At 43.4% G+C, this 24121-nt stretch overlaps 1 protein-coding gene across 1 annotated transcript in view; it reads right to left on the bottom strand.

Moving 5' to 3' along the window:
* LOC126425229 (interferon regulatory factor 2-binding protein 2-B) overlaps positions 1-23312 on the bottom strand; it is an 82742-nt gene extending 59430 nt beyond the window's left edge. The window contains exon 1 of the mRNA XM_050088185.1: positions 22156-23312. Within this exon, the coding sequence (XP_049944142.1) occupies positions 22156-23029 (874 nt within the window). The 5' untranslated portion in view covers positions 23030-23312. The remainder of the gene's footprint in view (positions 1-22155) is intronic.
* Positions 23313-24121: the final 809 nt, after the last annotated feature.

Below are 24121 nucleotides of genomic sequence, written 5' to 3' on the forward strand. Positions count from 1 at the left end.
AGTAACAGCATCTTATTTACATGCCCATATGGACCTCTCAATTACGTACGTACACTGCAGAGTACTGTTCACGTCAGCTTTGTAAAAAACCTAGACGAACTTACATCCCGATCATAGAGTACACCAGCTCCTTCATAGTGATTTCATATGCTTCCAAAGGCGTTACTATGCAGCTAGTGGACCATAGACGAAACAATTGACTGACCCATACTTGTAAAGATAGTTGATTAACACATTTTGTAATTCGGTACCAGAAAACCAATCGATGATCTAGCGACAAGAGTCCGGACATAAGAAGTGCTCGGTTCCAAGCATCAAATCTGTTGAAATGAATGTGCAACCAAGGGCTATATTGGTACGTCGACCATTCGACGGAGACGCCGCTACCTGCTGGATCTCTTCAAAGTACTGACAGTCATGCCATGGTAATAAAAGGAAACAATTTTTGTACCATGTTTGCATATAAAAGGAAGTGATTTTTCAAGTGTTCAAGTTAATGTGAACAACAACGCAATGTTATATCACTTTCTTGTAGCTACACTCACAGAGGGCACTTCCATATCAGTAATCAAAGTACAGAGCGGCGATGCTCCAAGACGCAGCGCTTGCGTCAACAGGCACAGCTGTGTACGTGACGTGTCGTGCTTCTCCCAAACAAACAGGAGCCAACAATCTCCGATCACAAGCAAACAACGAGGCCAAGATAACGGCAGACACTCCCAGCTCTCCAATCGGCACGGAAACTTCCGGAACGGGAACGCGACAGCAGCGCCACGAGCGGTGGCGGGCGGAAACTAGTCAAGGACAGTAACTGTCGGCGCTGAGCTTTCTGCGGATGCAGCTTGTTGCCGCTGCGTATGTAACGAAATAAAATCACACGTAATGAGGCGGCACGTGGGGCTAACAGGTAATAATTAATTGGCAGCTCAACATTCTACATTACGTAGAAACATTCGTATCCGGTGAATCTCAGGTCAAATGGCAGTTGTCGGATTCTCTTCGAATAGCTGACGCGAACAAGGCCAGGCAGAACTGCCCATATCATTCTGATCACGACAATTCTCTCTCTCCAGATTCCCTTGAACTCTTCGAAAAATGAACGCCGGCTGGAGTGGCCGAGCGGTTCTAGGCGCTTCAGTCTGGAACCGCGCGATCGCTACGGTCGCAGGTTCGAATCCTGCCCCGGGCATGGATGTGTGTTATGTCCTTAGGTTAGTTAGGTTTAAGTAGTTCTAAGTTCTAGGGGGCTGATGACCTCAGAAGTTAAGTCCCACAGTGCTCAGAACCATTTGAAAAACGAACAAATAAGAAAGGGCTTCTAATTAACATCACCTGTAACTTATTTCCTGCAATATTACGAATTTTTTGTGTATTTTAACCGTACAATCACGCCAACTACGGCATTCCTGATCGCTTCTGCACTTTTCCAATCAACTAAAATAACCATAATTCAACGCATTTGTTGCATCTGATACCGGTTTCAATAAGTAAAATCATCGATAGTTCGCGATTGTTTCCTATTATTACTACTACTTCGGCTGTTCCAGCACCAGTCGCCAAGTTCTGCCCAGGCTTATAACAATATTTTGAAATTATTTGTAACGTACAACAACAAAGACCGCTTTACATCATAATTATTCGTAAGCTACAAAAATTAGGCGTACCTACTGCCGGTAAAACGGCCACGTCTATTGTAGAAATCACTGTCGTGTTGAAACCAACCTTACGATTTGCCTTTGTAGTGGTGGTGTAAGCGTCTGAGCATGTTGTGTGAGAATGTTCGGAAACCGTCGTTGCGTTATTATTCGTATTGAATTACTTAGGAAGGAAAATACAAACACTGAGAATGGATGCAGTTCTAATACTTCAGAAACTTACGCAAATTAAGATAGCTATAATTTTATAAGTTCTCTAGTAAAGTTAGTTTCGTTTTTTCTTAATAGACGATAAGCTATATGTAAATCATGTGAAATACGACGTGAAAGATGGCTTAGTGACTATTTGCTCTGGTGACCGCTCCTCGTATATTGATAAGAGGGCTTTCACGTTTTTTTTCTCAAACTTAACAGAATCTGTAGACCAGAACTCTGATAGCAGTTACCTAATGCAGTATTATGATATTCTAAGAAATCACCTTCGAAGATATCCGACAGCCAATTAAGTACACAATATTTCTAGCATTTTAACACGCTAGGTGAGTGCGTACCGAATGCATACCATATTTGAGAAATTCTTAGTTCGCACGACTTATAATTCTTTCTGTTCCTTTTTTGAAGTTCTATATTTCTCATCAAATGGAAATATCAATTTACAAGTATTTAATCATGCTATTTAATAAAAATAACATGCTTTAATTACGAACTGCATATAAACACGAATACAAACAGAGAGTTAAAATTTGTTACAAAACTGGGAAACTTCAACTAGAGAACAAAATGCTTTTTATTTCCTGGGACTGAACAGCATTAGTGATTAGTGATGTGTGTATTTTCATTTCGTGTTTTAATATGAATTTTTAACACATTTTCATTCGATTATTACGTGAAGTTTTTTAAAATAAAACTGCTTTCATTTGATAACATATAATTTAAATAATATTACCAAAGATACTACATGCTGCAATTGGAACTGGGACTTCATGGTTACAAGACCTACGGAAGCATTCACCTGCCGCTTACTATTTTAATCGGTTTAAGATATTTTGTACTTAACTACGCTCAGAAATGTAACGTTCAATGACGATTTTTAGGGTGTTACTAGGAATTGGTAGTAGTGTTTAAAAAAACTGATGTCCGGACACTGACTGTACGTACGGAGAAAAGGGAAGAATGTAAGTCAGAAAGATCCGCTACTGTGGCTAATAAAAGTGCTCCTCCGTCCTTAAGACTAGTTTAAGTGACGCCGTTAACGACAGCTGTATCAGAGGAAGGAAAGCCGTGACGTTGCTGGCCAGCAACAGCAGCGCAGGATCAATAAATTCAGAGCCTGCACTTCAACTGCAGCGTTGCCAGCTCTCACCGAAAATCCGCTGCCGTCCTCTTCCAAAGCATCTTTGCGTTTCTCTTCCTGCAAAGGCGAAGACGTAGCATAAACTGCGCGTCTAGAGGTGCCAGAAGATTACTCCAAACGGAATAATGCACGTTGCAAGAGAGCAAAATTTTATAACCAGTCGAACATAATGTAGCGTCAAATGATAGCACTCAAAACGAGCATCCTGTTTGCGTGGACAAATTCTTGTTTTGAGACGAACGCAGATATTTTCTCCGTTGGCACGAAGTGACTACTTCTGCATTTTTATAAATGAAAAGCACAAAAACATAGATATTCTACCGATAATGTGAAGTACATTCTTGTGCTCTATTTTTTGCTATGAAATTGTTCTACCATGTAGCGGGTGAAAAAAACTGTTGAAGATAACATCACATTCACTTAAGCCAGACGTTTAAAGATTCTTCCAGTATAGCTTCAGAAGTTATATTTCAAGTTACTGAAGCCGTCCTATTCGTGGGAGATTAGTGGTAATGATAACGTAATGTTCCAAAACGTCAAAACAAGTATCCAAATTGTATATTTCAAGCTTTTTTCTGGCGAGGTTATACACACATACAAATGAACTTTTTTAATAGTCAATATGCTGGGCTGATACATGTAACGGTAGTAAAATATTGTAATCTGTGTAGGGCAGGTGTCTCTTCTTAAGCGAAATCAGATAACCTATGAGACTTTCTTCGAAAGCACACTTTACTGAGAAGCGATGAGACATTATATGAAAAGTGTCGCAAATCGTAATTGATAAATTGCCTCCAGAAAAGTGGAAGTTGGAAACGGCTTCGTCTCCCGAGTAATTATGTAGTCTACTGGCTCTTTAAGAACGCACTACTATGTGCTGGACCTTGAAGCAATCTGGAAATTTAGGGCACTGACGCGTTATACCGGTAAAGCTAGGTGATGTATACTATCGGACTATAAATGCAATAGTCGCGCGAAGTAACGCTGGACACACATTTAGCAGATCCTTTAAGACTGTACAATTTCAGACCAACATGGCGCAACACCACGCCTTATGGAAAACGAATTAACAAAGCGGCATCGCTAGCTTAAAGCGGCGAGAATGGGTCATGAGCGTGAAATAGATGTCTTACTTGCAACTGGCGTGTTAAGATTGCCTAAGGAGTCTAGTAGAAGCGATATCGCTTTCCCGTTCCTGTAAGTTTGCTCTCAGAAGTATTATCAGTGCTCTCCGTCGTCGTGTACGTTCCGTATGTAGTGTAAAGATAGCCAACGTTGCTTACCTGTCCAACTAGCAACTTCCACCTCAACAGTAGTAAGGAAGTCCTCCGTCCTTTAAGTTCAATTGCAATACGCGTAAATTCACAATAACATGCTTTCGAAGGTAAGGTACTGAAATGACATTTCCGAATTCAAAGTTTCATTTTTGAAATGCCTTGTATTCATTACCTGTAATTATGTTCCTTATATGCCTGATGTTTCGGTCTATGGCACCACATGGATACCACTTTGCAACGCTATTTGGCAGTCTTACAGTGAATCTCTCTTGTGCTTTCGTCTATGTTGGCAATATTGTACCTGCAAGCGCACCCCCCGGCCCCCACCACACAAAAAAGCATTTGGCACACAGGCAATAACCGGTTCTTCCTTTCCGTAAAGACAGACGCACGCCACTGTGTTCGTCCTTGCTCCGTCCTTTGCACGAGCTGTTTCCAAACTAGCCACCTGCAACTGCCACAACTTCTGAATGACGATACACTTAGTAATCGTCGCCTGCCTAATACACTTCAAATGGTCGCTAATGTCTATGTTTACTTTTCTTCCAGTTCGGAATCTAATGATGCAGTTCTATCATGCCATACGCTCTACAGCTATAACTCAAGTGACACAAATGTATAGTTTCCTACATGACCGCTACACAGTATTGTATACGAAACCCCCTGCGACATGGGAAAGCTCCCAGTTGTTAGTAAGTGACGTTACCGTCGCGGCTCCTCTCTCCTCCTGCTTCTTCTGGAATTAATCGGACTTATTCCAGCTCGGCGAACTTATTTCCCGTAGTACTGGTAGCAGCAATGGCAGAACACTGCATGCGTGATGATGTGCTGGACGAGGCAACTCTAAAACAGGCGAAACATCAAAGACAACGTCTAGCAGACGTCCTTTCAGGGCGAACAGCTGCTGCGACGCGTCACGTGTCAGTAGTTTGGGCCGGGCGTTACGTAACAAAGGCCTGTGAACGAAGCGCGTAACCTTGGGACCCTGCTAGGCGCGGCACGACAGGACGGACTGCGCGCGCAGCCGTGACGTCACGCACTTCCTGGCTGCGCGCGCAGCTATGCCGCCACCAGCCAGATGTGGGTTACCCGACCGACGCGCCGCCATTTTGTGCCCTTGCCCGGCTCCGTCAGGAGATAATATACCAGCCACGCGACGCGAGGCGTGCAGTCAGGACACCATTATTACTAATGCGGCCAGCACCTCGCCTGCGGCGCTCATTATGAAGCTCTGTAGGTCGCCCAGGCTACGTCACAATGTCAGCGGTGACTAGTACGACGGGGAAGGAGGAAAGCGCGGGAGGGAAGGAGAAGAGAGGCCGCGAATCGGTTGCCAGAAGACCCCTCCCTTGGGCTTCAGTGGCCTTTACGCGAGGCAAAATTAAAATTGCCCTGGCTCGTAGCCCAAGAACGGCAGAGTAGAGAGGCAGAGAAGGGCTGCTTCGACAACATCAGAGTACACCAGGGCACTCCCACCCGCTGGCTGAGTTCCATCTGTCGATTTCCGTTCTGAAAAGCCCAGTCCTTTCATTTTATGCCTAATACATCCAATGAGTTATCTACATCAGACGGTTACCTGCCCATTTTCCGTCCTTTCCTACACTATTTTAATAATGCCACTGGGTTACTGCTCAGCCTTTTTTCCGGGTGTGGGAGTGGTCGGTATGACAAGAAATATCACAACGCCACCGGCATTGTAGTCCTATTTGAGTTCCTCAGGTCTCCAACACCACGCTTCGTACTATGTTATATTCGGAACGTTTGTCTCTCATTATCGACTGTTATAATGACTGGACAAGTCAGCAAAACCCAAGATGACGAAAGCGCTGCTCTGATTGTAATCAGTGGTACAGTTTATCCACCTATTACTACCAGCGAGGTCTGCTTTTGGCTTTTGGTCAAGTCTTCGGTAGTAAACACTTCCAAAATATGTGAAATAATACTAAGACGACGACGTAAAAAGCTACCATACTGTTCCAACGCACGTCACCCTTATTGGCTACACTATACAATTGCTGCATATAACTTCTGTAAACTCTTACCTGACATCGGTCCTCTTCAACGTACAAAACACCTTTAATTTTAACTGAAGTACATACATCCTTCACAGGACCGACCACGGATATTGATATTACTTCACACAAATGTTGGAATCTGCACTTCAACCAACGACAGAGCACTAATTTGTGCGCGGAAAATTTTACAGTTGTGAACGTATAAAAGTAAGAACTTTAACATTACTAGTAAACATAAATTAGTCTTCGCTTTCAAACGAAATATGCTCTCTCAGACAGTGGTAAAGCACAAGAACGCTTCTTCGCTGTTGCACGATGATACGACTTAACTTCAGATACTGATTTCTAACGCATCTTTCTGAAACATATTTCCAACATATCTGAATATACGGATTCACGAACAGTCCAGTTTCAAATACTGTAAGCACATTGCGAATGTACAGCAATGAGAAAACCTTTGTTTATTTTCATGTCCAAAGTATAGAGGTCGCATGCGGGCATAACTAAAGACTCCGGGAAAGGTGCAGCTGTGATGTACACAATGATGTCAAAATGGTTCAAATGGCTTTGAGCACTATGGGACTTAACATCTGAGGTCATCAGTTCCCTAGAACTTAGGACTACTTAAACCTAACTAACTTAAGGACATCACACACATCCATGCCCGAGGCAGGATTCGAACCTGCGACCGTAACGGTCGCGCGGTTCCAGACTGAACCGCCTAGAACCGCTCGGCCACACCGGCCGGCACAATGGAGTCAGCACCTACTGTGACGTTACGAGGAGATCCACTATATCGCATATTTGCCAAACACAAAATTTTAAAAATTGGAAATAAATATAACTTTTATGCTCAAGGGCGTATTTTTCCCTGGACTGGTACTACCTGTGACCATAATTCAAATCGAGTCTAAATTTCATTTGGCAGGCTTGTCAAGGTGTCGATCTCTTTTGTAACATTGACACGGAGTAACAGCAGTAATTCATTCAGAAGACTGCCGTTTCGCCCGCATCTCGTGGCCGTGCGGTAGCGTTCTCGCTTCCCACGTCCGGGTTCCCGGGTACGATTCCCGGCGGGGTCAGGGATTTTCTCTGCCTCGTGATGGCTGGGTGTTGTGTGCTGTCCTTAGGTTAGTTAGGTTTAAGTAGTTCTAAGTTCTAGGGGACTTATGACCACAGCAGTTGAGTCCCATAGTGCTCAGAGCCATTTGAACTGCCGTTTCCTCACGTAAATTAATGACTACTACTTTGTTCTCTTTTAAAGTATCTCCATTAGTCTATTCATACCAACTCCTCTGGATGTGGAGTTCATTGCCATCTGTGTAGATAATTCAGAATGAAACATTTTGTGGGCAGAGGGAAAATGTAATCTGTAAATAATAACATTCTATCCGATTGGCGTGTGTTTGTAGAAAGTTTTCAATGTACTATAACCTATATTTGTGCATGTGTTTTTATTTCTGTTTTTGAAACTTTTTGTCAAGTACAAGAATGTATTACGCAGTAATTCGAGATCAAAGACTAAATAAAAATTCTGGACGTAGTACGAACTTTATATTTCTAGTTTATTCAAACTTTACTCGTCCAAGTTTCGACCACTGTTGCTTTTACCAGAGAAAACTACTATACCAACTTTAACACGTTTGGGACAGCTTTTCCAAACATTACGTGTTTAGTTAAAATGTCACTGATTACTTTTAAACTTATCTCACACTGGAAACACAATCCTTTAATACATATTACAAGATTTATTGCCTATTCTATCACAGGCAAATTTTGCCCCCAGTTGAAACTTCCTGGCAGATTAAAACTGTGTGCCGGACAGACTCGAACTCGGGACCTTAGACTTTCGCGGGCAAGTGCTCTACCAACTGAGCTACCCAAGCACGACTCACGCCCCGTCCTCACAGCTTTAATTCCGCCAGTACCTCGTCTCCTACCTTCCAAACTATACTGAAGCTCTCCTGCGAACCTTGCAGGACTAGCACTCCTAAAAGAAAGGATATAGTTCTGCATGGTTCGCAGGAGAGCTTCAGTATAGTTTGGAAGGTAGGAGACGAGGTACTGGCGGAATTAAAGCTGTGAGGACGGGGCGTGAGTCGTGCTTGGGTAGCTCAGTTGGTAGAGCACTTGCCCGCGAAAGGCAAAGGTCCCGAGTTCGAGTCTCGGTCCGGCACACTGTTTTAATCTGCCAGGAAGTTTCATATCAGCGCACACTCCGCTGTAGAGTGAAAGTTTCATTCTTGGCCCCTAATTGGTGCCCCATATAACGTAAAATAACCTTGTGCTCCTAAAGAGATAAAAGTTCGCACAAACATGGGTGGGGCTGTAATTCTTCCTCACTGATGAATGAAACGTACAAAACATAACTAGTGTTGATTAAAAAGGTATCTTCTGCCAACACATACTGTGCGAGATCCACATGCAGAATTCGTCACGCCGCCGAAGTAGGGCAACTTTGGTTGGCAATGCGCTCCGCAACTTAACCTTTCCCTCGTTTCTAATTAAACTGTGGTGATTGAGCGCACTGAAAAGAACAGACACGGCAAAAAAGTAGAACCAGGTCACGTTTGTTTCTCGAGTGCCAGGTTGTTGCGTCCCTGAGAGTAGTTTAACGTCTCGTCACAGCCAATTAAAGTGAAGGAAGGAGACAAAGATGCACAGCTATTCTTTGTCCGGTTTGACTAGACAGCGAAACGCTGGACTACTCTTGCTCCTACCAAGCCGTCGCCGTTTGAGCTAAATTATTTATTATACATGCCTATTTCTCACTTTCATTCACTTTTATAATCACTTATTTATTAGCACGCCTATGTTGTTATACACAACTGATATATATTTAATGAGTAACATTCCGACTATAGCAAATCAAAGGAAAAAATCTCGTCATTTCACATGCACTGGGAATCAATCTTTATATATATCTAATACCAAGTGATGACAGCATGCTACCGAAACGTGTAGCGTCAACATTTGATTATTTGACATCCAAAAATCTAGGGCTTGTCAATATTACATTACTCATTTCCAAGCTAATATTGGAACTATACGAATTGTACAACTGAACTGTAGCACGCCTGTTAAAATACGAGGAACAACTATATCAGTAAACGGTAAGGAATCATGTAATGGAGGTATCTGACATAAGCTTATTTTGAAATCCTTGAAATATAAATCAATCATGCCTGGCTCTCAGATTTACGAAATTAGTTTCCTGTACAGCTTTCGCCGGTTCACTAAGCTAAAGCGACGTGGCATTTCTTTTATGTACAGATCGTGAAACGACCGTTAAACGTGTCTCGGTTATGTCGTGTAGCAAGACGTCTTTTAAAAGACAGGCGAGTTGTGAGTCACACCGTTGCTCGCAGCCAATAGTCGGTGAAAACTGTGTTATTTGCTTTTGTCAGCTTATGCTGAGACAAAAACAAATGTCAGCTGACGCTGTGGCGTAACCTCTCAGCGCACTTAAGGTAACTGGAATTTTTTCCCCCTAAAGGCATTACTGCTGCGTTAATGTCTTTGCTTGTCTTGGATAAGACAAACACAGAGACCGGCTGAGAACGCCTGCTCAAGTTTCCGTTCTCATAGGAATAAACTGACGTGTCCGAGCGCTTGTGTAACACCGCTAAGTACATCCGAAACAAAGGATAAACATGATCACCTACTACGGGTATTCTCGTTATTAATGAAACGTGTTTATTTGATAGTAATTAACAATTCAACCATTACTCGGGAGTGTAATAACTGAACACCTAAAGCTGCAAAGAATGCACATCATGATTACATATATAAACTGCCAAAATGAATTCCGGCAAAAGCAAATCTTTGTTTCGAACCTGAACGACCAAACACAGGTGAAATTTACAAACAATTAACGTTAAATTCTTACAAAGGACCCAATAAAAAAAGCTGTCATTCGACGTAACTATCTCTTATAACGATTACCGCTTCCATTATGGGTCTCAAATGGCCAGTATTTTCATTTTTCACTCATTTGACAAAATGGTCACTTTAAGTGATGTAACGTCGTAGAAAAACATCCAGACACAAATTTTTTCATACCGGGAATTACCACTACCGATAATTTTAACCTTCCCCCCCCCTCGCCCCCCCCCCCCCCCCCAAAAAAACCTAATCAAGCTCAGAACCTCTAGCTCGGTTCTGTGGCCTTTCACAACGGGTATCCTTCTTCGGTTTGCTTCTGCAGTTTATCCAAATACACAGAAATAAATAAAATAAAAGCAACTAGTAACGGATGATAACCGCGCTCCTATGTTCAACAGTTCTAAAATTGTGGTTTGGCGTTGTGTCGTGTAAGGAGATGCAATATAGGGGCCCAAACTTCACACGGGAGAAGGCGCTGTGGCTTTTATGACTTGTTTACCAGTCAGGAATAGCTCGCCAGAGGCTAGCACTGCGATTGTTTATATGCCTCGCGCGTTTGTGTTTATGTGAATGCGTGATCCTGTTGGCGTGATGCGACCCGGTGAAAAGATACTCCGATAAACATGAGAGTGAGAACAGCTGTTCTCCACACTGCATTTCGGGTCTCGAATCGTTCGGTAGTATCGTTATCTTTTTATTTTTTCTAGAAACATGCCTGGCAAAGTATTTTCCCCCCACCCCCTTTCCATTGCTCAATGCACAGGATGCGTGTCATATCTTACCAATCTGTAACTCAAATTGTCCTTCTGCTTCTTCGTGCGGGATTCTAGTCTGCCTTGACCATTCAAACAGTGGCCTGGATAGGATTCTTGTGTGACATTACCCTCCAGCGCAAGTGATTAAAACATCCACGACGCATCGGGCAAACTGTGGTTTGTATTTGCATTACACAAGGAGTTTCCATTTGTTACCAACCCTACTTTCTCATGAACGGTGCACTTTGGGGAAACACTGGATTCGACATAAAATACAGCGTAAATTGCAGTTTACTCGGCGGTAACCATTTTTTTATCTTTAATTTTTATAGTAAGATTGTAGCCTATCGCTACTATTATTCAATCTGTACAATGAACAATAGAAACCAAAAGAAAATGTGGCGCAGGAATAAAAGTCCAGAGAGAAGAAACAAAAAATTAGAGGTTTTCTCGTTGACATTGTAGTTCTGTCAGCGACAGCGAAGGGCTTGGAAGAGCAGTTAAACAGAATGGACAGTGTCTTGAGAGGTCGCTGACTGGATTGGATTAGTAAACGAGACTGAAAGTAGTAGATGAGTTCTGTTATACGGGCGAAAAAGAAAAACTGATGACAGCCGAAATAAAGGAGAAAAAAAATGTATCCTGGCAATGGCAAGAAAAGCGTTTCTGAAGAAAAATTTGTTAACACCGAATATAGATTTAAGTGACAGGAAGTCTTTTCTGAAGGTAGTTGTCTGGAGTGTAGCCATGTTTAGAAGAGAAACAAGCAGAATAAACAGTTTCGACAAGAAGAGAATAAAAACTATTGAAAATTGGTGCTACAGAAGAATACTGAAGATCAGATGGGTAGATCACGGGTCTAAAGAGAGGATACGAAAATTGAAACACGACTTGGTTAAGGGAAGGGGTAGGTCGACTGGACACATTCTGAGACATCAAGGTATCACCAATTTAGTAAGAGAGAGAACTTGGGGGGGGGGGGAAGGGGGGGAGGGAGGGGGGAGTAAAAATTGTAAAGGGAGAAGAGATGAATACAGTATGCAGGTGCAGGATATAAGTTGCAGTAGGTATTTGGTGATGAGGCTTGCACAGGATTGAGTAGAATGGAAAGCTACATCAAACCATTCCTCAGACTAAAGACAACTACGTTAATAGTTGCATATAGAATTTATATTCGTTGTCTCAGTCACAAAATGTCAACAAACAGTCCAAAGATATCATTGTACACACATGACTGCTCATATCTCAAGAAAAACTTTACGGTCGATTTTCTCATGAAATAGTTTTAGTTCCTGCCTTAACGACAAAAGTGGATTGCTGTTCGACCATTACGTAACTCTACTGGGCATTATCATAAAGAAAGTAGTAGCCTTTTCCCAAACTGAAGACTGCCAAATCTACAGTTCGATGTAGAATGCTATATAAGATGCTATTTTACTTTTCCCTGCAGACAAATCAAGGCCAGATGTGATCGTCACGCTAACAAGAAAAGGCATCATTACCAAAGGGGATACCATCATTGGCTTATTTATTAATAATTCGACGTCTGCACTATCATTAAGCCAAGGCATAAATATTTTCCAATTGGGTGTCAGCACACACATCTCATGGTTTGGACAATGACTTGTCTTCCAAGCGAAATTTCTACGATTCCCCACCAATACACATCCACAGATTCTGCAGAATGTCAGGAGTGCATGTCGACTAGTATGCGATCCGTATGAATTTAAGTGTGCAGGCAACAAGACGAAAAAGAAAAGGTGGAAACTTGAGGTCATAGAAGGTTATACAGCTTAATAAATTAAGGAGCCACCGAATATCCTAAACCAATGCAAGACATCGTTCGGTTTTGCTAATATTTGTTCCCTCATTGGCCTGTAGTTGCAGCTCACGTCACGTGGCGTATAGTTCTTCACTATCTTTACTGCGTCCGTTACAATACGTAAGTCCAGTTCAATCACATACAGCGCTTCAACCTAAGGGCTTTCACAGAGTACATCGGTTTCTTCTGGTTTAACTCGAGAATGCCAGGAAACATTGTGCAGGAAGCAGACACACATCCATTATGCAACGGCAGTATGGCAAACTGAAATACGCCGCATGCAACGCTTACACGCGAATGGGGACCGTCGGAGCCTAACTCAATACAGGTGCTCCACCGCGTTTCATGTTACCGGATTTGGGAACAGAATTACGTCGGAGCGTTCGTTTTAAACAAGGATGTGCAAAACCTGGGTATACAGCCGTCACAGGAGACCGGAAGTGCCTATTATCTTACCCACCCCGCTGCAATAGTGTCACATGACCTATCACTCAGGAGTGTAATTTATATTTCCCGCATGTTGCGCGTATCTCCTGCGGTTAACCCAGCCTGTCGAGCCGCAACGCTTAGTCGGCTGTCCCACTCAGCTCTCCATACTATTTTTCTAATAATGGAACTCTTCTGTTCTAATACGCCTCAATGCCATGCCATAATACATTCTACTAGCTGGGGTACATCTGAAAGACACAAGCTTACGAAAGAGAAGGAATTGTTTTCGCACCTCTTTAACGACGAAATCATTTGAGACGAACTCAACCTCAGACTGGAGAAGGGATGCGGCGGGTACTTGGCCGTATACATTTCAAACGAATTTATGCGATTTAGGGAGGCCTTGGAAAACAGATGCGGATGGCCAGAAGAGAATTTGAAGCGTCGTCAGCCCGAATGCTAGTCCAACGTGCAAACTTCTGACCTATCTTGGCCTTTTTTTTTACTTCAATCCACTCAGGGGACTGCTTTTTGTTCACTGTTTAGAAATGGTGAAATCGAGAAAGAAGTACTTACCCTATCCACTTAACAAACTCTCTGAAGAATATATCTGTCCTTTAATGCATCCAAGACAGTTTTAGAACTATTTATGTTCCAACCACAGTAGATTCTGTATATGATTTTAAAGCATGGTTATCTGTACTCAAATGTAATTAGACAATATTTTGGTAACCACAACGGCCGATTAAGTGACCTGAAAAAGTTTTACGGTGAAACTAATATCCAACTCTAAACCAATTGTAAGAAGCTCAACATGAGCCCTTAATAATGAAATTCCTGCCTCATAAAACATCTGCAGCTTCGACCAGATGTGACAGTTACCATCTATAGCTTCATGTTACCTCTACACACTTTACATTAAAGTAGTGGATGGCTCTTTTTTCTTTAAAAAAACGGATTTGTAAACTGCTTCAGCGATGTAACAATGGCTGATAATTTACTTCCATCCCGCAAGGATAAATAAATAAAAATAGCCAAGAACAAATTAAGTACTCTCGTTTACTGTAAACGAATTTTGCCCATTTGTCTCTAACGTTTTTATCCAATTCCCCGTTCCGAAGCTTGCAGACGTAACAGTGCAATGTGATATCGTGAAGAGTGAACTACGATGTTATTACTGACAAACTGAGTTTTGTACAGCTACAATATTAACAAAATAATTAACCAAACGGATTTTTACACTTTATGCTATTGTAATGGTAATGAAAAAGTAACTGATTCACCGGATTTCCTGCCTTCCTCCATACGAGTGGAATCAATCTTTCTTGGATGTCGTGCTCTTGGCAACCTAGCATCTGCGATAGTTTCTGCATCAACGGAGTTCTTCACCTTTGTGAACTTCGCTACAGCTTGTTTTTCCAACTCCATAAACGTTTTAAACCCTTGTTCAATGAGTTATTAATCTGGACTCTATAAGGCAAAAACATTCCATCATCACATAAGAGTCGTATAAATCTCACGAACATTTGTCTAAATAGCTCCCTGGGTTTGAACCAAGATTTTAGTCGCCGACAGAAAAGTAACGACACCGACTGCTTCGGAATACCGCAAAGTTGTAAACACTGCCTGAAGAAATTTCTGCCTAGCAACTGTTTATAAAGTCCACCTCGTAGCGGAAGGAAAACAAGTGCCCAGCGTGTTATCGCTTTGGTGACGTCACACGCTGTGGAAGCGGAGGCACTGTTCGCCTGACAGCAGTGTTGCACACGGCACATGGCTGTCGTCACCGCTCGCTTGCAAACATCCTGCCGTTACTTCACGGAAGTTCACACCTTGGCTACAACAGTTTACACATGCCCTGTACATCCTATTCCACTTCCCGTACATGAATTCCTACAGCGAAAGCCGATTCCAGGAAGCGCTTTCGTCGCATCATATATCTCACCTAGAAACTCTAATAACAGTCGGGATTCCCGGTCGAGGTACACAAACAAGCAAACACGCTGGAGTGACGAATGACTGTCTTCTACATGGCTGTCAATTGTAGTACCCGAATATTTCCCCTTCTTAAGTCATCAATCGGCATAAATCTTCCAAACAAACCGCCTGCCATCGTCTTCCGGGAAAAACAACCTTTTAAATTTGTTTTACACTAAGAAAAAACTGCTTTACGCTCGTCTAGACTGCTGCAGCGAAGTACGCGTGACGTTTAAACGAGCAAAAACGCACGAAACCTTTCCGGAGACATTTCTCAGACATTTCCAAAGCATCTACCTTGTCCATACGGGGTTTCGACGCTCGTTCAGTAGACAGTAGCGATTGCTGCCACTCTTACTTTCGGAATACGTTAACTACAGTTTATAATTTTCAATGCGATAGGATCTGCAGCTGCGATACATTTTTTGAAAGATTTCGTGATGCCTTCAGCTGCCATTCTCTTTTTCATGTACGGTTGTATAATTCCGGTCTTAGGCCATTTTCAAGTATTTTATGGATGGGCTTCTGGTATGAAACTATGCACTGTGTGTCGTTGCTCCTATGACTATGTTATGCTCGTAAAATAAATCCGAGATGTTTTACGCTCGAAACATACATGGCACAATAACGCGTAAAACACTTCGGAGTTATTTTATGAGCGTGACATGGGAGTCATAGGAGCAACGATATACGTGGCATAATTCACTACTAAAAACCATTGATAAATACTTGAAAATGGCCTACAGCCGGAATTGTACAACCGTACTTGAAGGAGAGAATGGCAGCTGAAGGTTTCACGAAATCTATCAAAAATTTATTAGATTGCTTCCAAAAGTAAGTTTCTGCTTTACATACAAATAAATGTCTCTTTAATACAAGACAAAAGATGAGAGGGAGGTTCAAACCACAATAATACTACAGCTCAATAACAGGCTAGTAGAACGATGTCCAAACTTCTTTTCATAAAGGAAATTGTTGTGGGTCCGTAGTTAATGTATCAGGAACAATTCTTCTAGCGATACACTTCATATAAATTTTTTAGTCACACTCGATTCAAGACCGACTTCTGTGGGATGGAACATGAATGGCCATGTTATTATCCGGTAAATACTGATGCCACATAATGAGGGTTGTCTTGAAACAAAGACTGGAAAAAAAACTAGCTAGAAGAGGTGTTTCATGGTTCAACTACGAGAGAAGAAGTATTCCTGAAGCCTCACCTGACCAGCACAGAATTCGTTCCCTCTGAAACTGTGAAACAAATGTACAGTTGCTCTGCATGCCAGTTTCAACATTAACTGGTCGATATGAAGCACACAGTACTTGGTAACAGAACTGTAGTCATTTACGATGGAGGTGCTTACTGCTCTAGTTTACGGTACAAATAATGAGGTTGAATAGCTACTGATCGTTCAAAGACACACATCGTTGTTGCGGGATAAAGCTTTATTTGAGCTGATTGAATCTGTCGACGTAAAGAACAGTCAATTATGTGACATTGCTACATTCTTGTAGAATGCATAAATGGTACCTTGCAATACACCCCTGAACACGTCAATACGAATAATGACACCATGCAAAAACACAAAAAGAAAATCGAATCGAAATGTGGAACACATGCCATCATGTGACGTAAAAATATCACCCCCCCCCCCCCCCCCCCCCCGAGCATTTAACAAGACATCCAATCTGGCTACTAAAGGTAGGTACAAACCCGCAGAAGTCGTGGCTGTGATGTACTTCTGTGGATTATCCGTGAACGATGGATTTACTAACGTATAGCTGATGAAAATCACGGCAGTAATGCAGTTATGAAACATAAAATAGGACAGCGGCAAATCACTAACAGAGTGTTACGGTCAAACTATCTTGCTGCATTCAGATTAAATACTGGATGACTGTGTAAAGAGTTACCGAGCTGTATACTATGAATGTGGAACGATCAATGATGCATAAATGACTGTTCAAATTTATACCATCGCCGGTAATTTCCAAGAATGACTGCCTATCGAAGTCGCGAGGTCCAAATGATACAAATCGAATGTGCGATCGCAGTTCGATCATGCGACTCTGGTGGCGGGCGTTGTGATCAATTATTTGTGATTGTCATTTTTATCTGTTTTCTGTCGTTCCCTTGGTTGCTCTAAATTACATGCCGCCGCGAATTATTTGTGAGTTGCTAGGGTATCCCAGACGATTTATGTCGTTAGCGAGTGGGATGTCTGGAAGAATACATGGTTCAACTCTTCCAAATTATCCATCCAGACCGCTGTAATGGACTTTCACATGATAACAACATCGACGACGAGCAAGGTAAGTCGTCTCCTTTTCAATTATAAGTATTTTTGTAACGCTCTTCTTTTGTCGTTGCTGTAGCGACCACCGTAAATATTATGCCCGCCACCAGAGTCGTATGATCGATTTACAATCGCACGTTCGATATGTATCGTCTGGACCCCGTGACTACGATAGGCAATCATTCTTGCAAATTACCCCATCGCCACATTAAAAATCCGTTAATTCCACGGGAATAAAATGTATATACAAACAATGGATGTGAACTACAGGCGAATGGAGTAATGTTACCATTTGAAGAAATTGGTATGTGACAAGTGAGACAACCTCTAAGAACTGAAAAAACTTTCAAAATGAGATCGACACATAGGTCATATACATAACGTTTTAGTTCCTTCGTCATACAGTTTCGTGGGGTTTTTCTGCGTTATGTACGTCGTCTACAGTTCATAAAATGGCTCTGCTAAACAACGTCGTTGCATAAATCTACCACATGGTTTGATTGTAAGCTCTGTATGCTGTGTTGCGTAAGACTTTGTGAAGATAAGCGTCCCTAGGATTAAGAGATCAAAAATTATCTCGCTAGAGAGAGCGACACAACTGATAAGTCAATTAAGTGCTGTGGCAAATGCGTCACCACTTTCCTCTTCCAAGTAGTAAGCATCAATAAAACCATCGCCGATAAGACATAGAGCTTGTTTCTGATTTCACGCTCGATTACGGCTAGTCACAGGGATCAGATGTTCTAGACAAAAAAAAACTGTAAGCAAATAGCAGTGAGCACTAAACCGCACGTCTCCCGTCAAGAATCTCCGATCCAAATATAGACAGCAACTAAATACTAATTAAATTCCATCTTGTTTCTTAGGCGAGTGCAGAGAATTTACATTCATAAACTTAAAACCCAACACGCAAGCAATTTACATACCACTGCCATCTGCAACATACTCCGTCGAGAACAGAAAATGTGTACTGCGTATCATTTGCCATGACTGGACACAATACCCTGCCAGCAAATAAAATAATTAGCTTTCAATCGCAACTATTACGTCCACAACAACAATCAGTTACGCTAATCTTCAACCAAAGAACTTCGCAGTAAATATTGCGTACACGAAGAACAACGATCCCAATACGCGAAACCAAAGAACGTCGGAACAAACATTTTACTCCTGGAACGAAAAATAATAACACTTAATAAAATAAAAAAAACCTTACAGACCTGAATGATTCATTGTCAACTTATGCCAGAAAATATGTTAAACAAATCATTGCTACCAGTGCGATTATTTAAAAACCATGTAAATGTATTAAGCCATTAATCAGTAAATAACTATATCGCTGACTCCATACAGGAACAGAAAATAATATAATAGAGCAAAAAAAAAAAAAAAATAATTTGACACCTAGTGGTGCGTTTTGCCAATATTAAGTGAATATAGCTACCAATATGCAAAAAAAAAAAAAATTAAAGTTTGGAAGCAGTGTGTAATCTTACGTAAATTTTAGATTTAGAGCAATTCGTTAATTATGATAAGCACACAAAAAATATTGAGCAATGGAGACCTCATAAGAATTACTTGTTGAGATACGACAACAAACCAATTGATTAGCACAAAGCCTAGAGTGGAACACTTAAAATCACAAATGAAATCAAATGTAAGTGGGCAGGGGTATGTAAAGCCAAGAAAGTTGATGGTGATTTATTGAGGAGTTCTTTGCTGGGCTCCGAACGACAATTTCATGAACAGTGGGTAGATGACATCAGAAAACATGAAAGATGGAAACTTACCGTCTCTTTTTTCGAAGGAACGTCCAGAATTCGCCCAAAGCGATCTACGGAAATGTCTGGAAAATTAAATTTGATGGCCGAACGGTGATCTGAACCGTCATCTTCTCGAATAATGAGTCAAGTGTCAACCACTCGCCACCTCGACCGATGATAATATTTAGGAGTGTGGCACAACAGATCTCTTATTTCTGTAATTGTGCTTTGGAGAGACACGAACAGGTAGCGCTTACTAATCCCCTTTCAAACATTCGTCCACGACCAGCTATATAGTGTTTGTAAAATATAAAATGGTCCATCTCTACATTTCGCTCTGTTCGACATGTTACAAGGAAATATTTAAATAAACATTTGCATAACTAGCACGCCACAAAGTCACATTCTACTGCTAATGATACTCACATAACAACATGACACCCATAAGCGCCAAAACTATTCTGGGGTAGGCATGGTCTGACAGATGAAGCCGCAGTCAATCGGGAATTTTCGTTTTAAATCGTTTAATTCCGCTATCCATCTCTTGAAATTATATTTTCATATGGTTACACACCTAACGCCTTCCACGATCCCTTTAAATTATGCTAATCCATTACTTCTGCTGCCAGTGCTATCTTTTATAGTTATCTTTCCCTGGGGGTCTGAGATAAAATTAATGGCAAGTCATTTTCCTTCGTAACAGTCTTTGGACCAATTGTTTAACTGACCAGTGCTACTGAGCATTTCATCTTAAATAAACAGCACAATATACCTTTGATTTAATTCCACACTCGTGGGACTCACAAACTAGTCATGGAGACGTGTCAACTGCAGTTTGTGATGGTAGCGCCCCTTGAAATACTATGGCGACACACTGATCCGTAGTGTAGCCCGAGACTTCGGTGATATTGAAAATGACAGTTTCGGTTGTGACGTGGTGAAGTGAATGTGAACTGAAGACAGTGTCATGTGAAGCTAAAACTGCAAGGTAAATTCAGAGTACCTATATTTTATATCACATAGTGGGCAGCGACCGAGTCCTTTAGTATATGTAATACACACGAAAAATTGCAAGGTGTGTGAGAAGTTCACTACGCAACTTTTTCCAGCGTTTTGACCCGATCTTACCAGTGACAACTATTATAGCCACCCAACTTCTATCTAACGCGATCGGCCAAAACCGTGAACCCCCAATAAAACGTACAGACGGTGCTCAATTCGTGAAGTGTCCAGGTGTCCCGTACCGCTCATTGCTAACCTTCTCTTGGATGTCCCATACCTAGCAGCGTGCACCATGTATGTCGCCTTGCACCCGGATCAGAACAACGAAAGTGGTTTAACAACTAGTCGCTACCCTAACAACAACGGAAAACTTCGTAAATAAAATCGTTCTGATCCATCTATACACATTACGCTGTTTCGGCTACTGTAATCTTGTGATCTTTAACGTTAAAGGAACACAGAATTAAAGGTACTTGCTGTATACCACCATGCAAATGTGTAACAGTTTCTAAATCTTAGTGAGTTAACTTCTTAAAATTTGTTTTAAATTTTAATTTCTCCATCTTTTGTTGCCACATAATTCGTTAAAAACTTTTCACTGTGTGTGCCATTAATCTCAATTGCAGATCTGTTGGTGGCAGTAGCCGAAACTATGCAACAAATGTATTGAGCGACCTAGGTCTTTATTCGCGAAGTACTCACAATGTCGCTAGCTCATTTGTGAAATTTAGTTCCTTTATTAACAACTGCACAGGCTTGACCGTGCCTTCTGTCACAGTTGTGAACCGTCCGCGCCATTGCTTTTGGTTCTTACTGCCGATTTCTTATACACACAAAAGAATCTGTTCGCGAATGGCGATAGTTAGCAGCAAAATGATACAGCTACAACGAAACTGCTAGGCGAACTCAGTATTCCAGATTAACACAAGTATTCAGTACAGCTGTTACTGCGGCGGCCATATTGGGCGTTCTGGTACACGTGAACCGGCAACACGACTTGTACTCTTCATCTGTCTCGATTTATGTGGGTATAGTAAGCAAACCAGTCGCTGTTTCAAGTTTTCATACGGATTGATGCACGATTAAACAGTCTTTGCAGCCTAATCAGATGGAGTTGTTACATGAATAGCTTTGTTGGAACGTGTGCAGGCGCTGGGGGAAATAACGGAAATTAGCTATCGAAAAGGTTATGAAACGACACGATTTACATGTTTTAGCTTACTTACACTGTACTGCCTTGCGATTTCAGTGTGTCATGGATATCAAAGAACAGTGCAATGTAAATAATCTAGAAAAATGATTATTCAGATTCATAAACCTTCCATAAACTCAATATTTATTTAACCATACTTGTAGCTGGTTGCTGCTTAAATTATAATTCTTCAAATTGTAAAGCAGGCGCAGTGTCCTGTATGTCAGCATTCGACAAGATTGCGAGGAAACAAAAGTACTTCCGCCAGCATCACGACCATAAGGTCTACATGCAGCTGTAATGTTCGTGCAACAACTCAACGTGACAACGAGCCTCCGGTGATTTGAAAACTAGTTACTAATGAAATAAATCGTATCCAAATTCAGGAAAGTGCCTGAGTGCGTCCGCAGCTCGTAGTCGTGCGGTAGCGTTCTCGCTTCCCGCGCCCGGGTTCGATTCCCGGCGGAGTCAGGGATTTTCTCTGCCTCGTGATGACTGGGTGTTGTGTGATGTCCTTAGGTTAGTTAGGTTTAAGTAGTTCTAAGTTCTAGGGGACTGATGACCTCAGATGTTAAGTCCCATAGTGTTCAGAGACAAGCCAAGCCTGAGTGCATAATTATAACACCCACGTAATTCACAGATTTAAATAATTGCGGTTGGCTATCGGCAGTGGATACAGTGAGGCGATCACTTTGCTACTCTGATCCAGGTGGGTTGGGCGTCGGAGCTTACCGTTGCTCTTGAAGGCGGTGGCCGTGTCGAAGGAAGGCGCCCTCATGGGGTGCTTGTCCTTGAAGGACCTCTCGAGGAAGGGCGGCGTGCTGATGGAGACGGCGGGCAGGGACTCCCCCCTGGTGAGCGGCGGCCGGCCCACCCCCGCGGGCCCGTGGTCGTCGGCCAGCAGCCGCTTCGAGTCGGCGCCGTGGTCGTCGTCGCCCGGGTCGGCCGACGCGGACAGGCCGCGCTTGAGGCCCCCCGGGGGCCGGTGGGAGGCGACCGCCGCCGCCAGCGCGTGATGCGTCGCCGACAGGTGCGGCAGCCGCACGCGCACCATGTCGTGCTCGGGGGCGGAGGATCGGCCGCCGCCCCCGGCGCCGGCCGTCGCGCCGCCCGGCGGGGGCGGCACCGGCTGGTACTCGGCCAGCAGCCCGCCCGTCGCCCCCGCCGCCACCGCTGCCGCGGCCGCCGCCGCCGCGCTGCTGCGCGAGTGGTGCATCGCGTACCCCTGCGGAGGCGGCGGGGGCGGCCCGGGCGCCACCTGCTGCTGCTGCTGCTGCTGGGACTGCGCCTGCCGGCCGCCGCCCCCGCCGCCGCCCCCGGAGCCGCCACCGACCCCGTGGGCGCCGGGCGCCAGCTCGACCAGCCCCGCCGTGCCGTTCTCGTGCACGCCGGCGCGCGCGTGCATCTGCTGCGGGGGCGGCTTGCCCTGGTGGGCGCGCTTCATCTGCCGCGCCGCCTCCAGCACCAGCTCGATGCGGTCGGCGCCCTCGTAGTTGACGCAGCCGCGGCACACCGCCTCTGTGAAGTCGTGCAGCATGGCCCACGGCATGCGCGGCAAGTCGCACAGGTAGCAGTGCTGTCTCTTCCCTAGCACCGACATCCTCATCGAAATTGTTCCAGTCCCTCCTCCGCGTCGGGGGAGGACGCGCGTACTGACCACCTAACGACAACAACAACAAACACACACGCCCGCAGTACCTGTCCGTGACGCACTACCTGGCGCACTATAATATCATTTCGCCCGCGAGAACGCCCCGTGCATCCCGAGAAAACACTTTTATTCGTTCCCCCCACTTTCACACGTGAGACGTATGACAGGGACCTCTGTCTCTCTCTCTGACTTCCACTGGCAGTGACGTGCAGCACAGAACTGGACGCCTCCGCCCAGCCGCAGCTAGTCGCGCCCCCCACCCCTCGGCGCCCGGCTGTGACGTGGCAGGCTGCGCCGCGCTACGGCGCATGCGCTACAACGAACTACTGCCGGTTTGTCTGTTTTAAAGCCGACGGACGGGTCTACAGTATTAGGCACGGCGCAGCGTTGCCGTTACTCGGATGTAGGCCGGCGCAGTTGCTTCTGGTGCAAAACACGAAACACTGCGACTGTCCGATGTGCACATAGTAAACACGTTATTTGGTAACACCACTACAAGCAAATATCTGAACCGAGAAGCTATTCCTACAGAAACACGGATTTTACTGTAAGAAAATGTGGCAAATAGCTCACAGAACAAACAACCACTGTACTTGTACACCGAAGCTCTTCATGTGATAGGTTCGCAACGTAAACATCTCTCAAGGCTAGGCCTGTTCCACCTGGCCGAATGCTGCCGCCCCTTTTACACAACCGACTTTCCTGTCCCAGCTGACTACTGGAGACAAGTCACACACCACACACACACACACACACTCACACACATCACTAGACCGGCAATAGTAAATCATTGGTGTCACAGTAGTCAGCACCTTAGAATCGCACTATGATGCCAGGCGCAAAAGGACGTGTAAATAGCTGTTTGTTCACTGAGAAAATTGTAAAACGGAGGTAAAATGATACAGCTACGTTACCTTTAGAGTTTCAACACAAAGGTCAATACTTGTGTCGTGTTTCGCTATAATTTTTCGTACAGCAGACGGAAGATGCAATGAAATGAACATGTGTCACTGCAAGCATAACTAGAGACATGTTACGTATCTTCGA

The sequence above is a fragment of the Schistocerca serialis genome, chromosome 10, assembly GCF_023864345.2.
Source record: "Schistocerca serialis cubense isolate TAMUIC-IGC-003099 chromosome 10, iqSchSeri2.2, whole genome shotgun sequence".
Lineage (NCBI taxonomy): Eukaryota > Metazoa > Arthropoda > Insecta > Orthoptera > Acrididae > Schistocerca > Schistocerca serialis.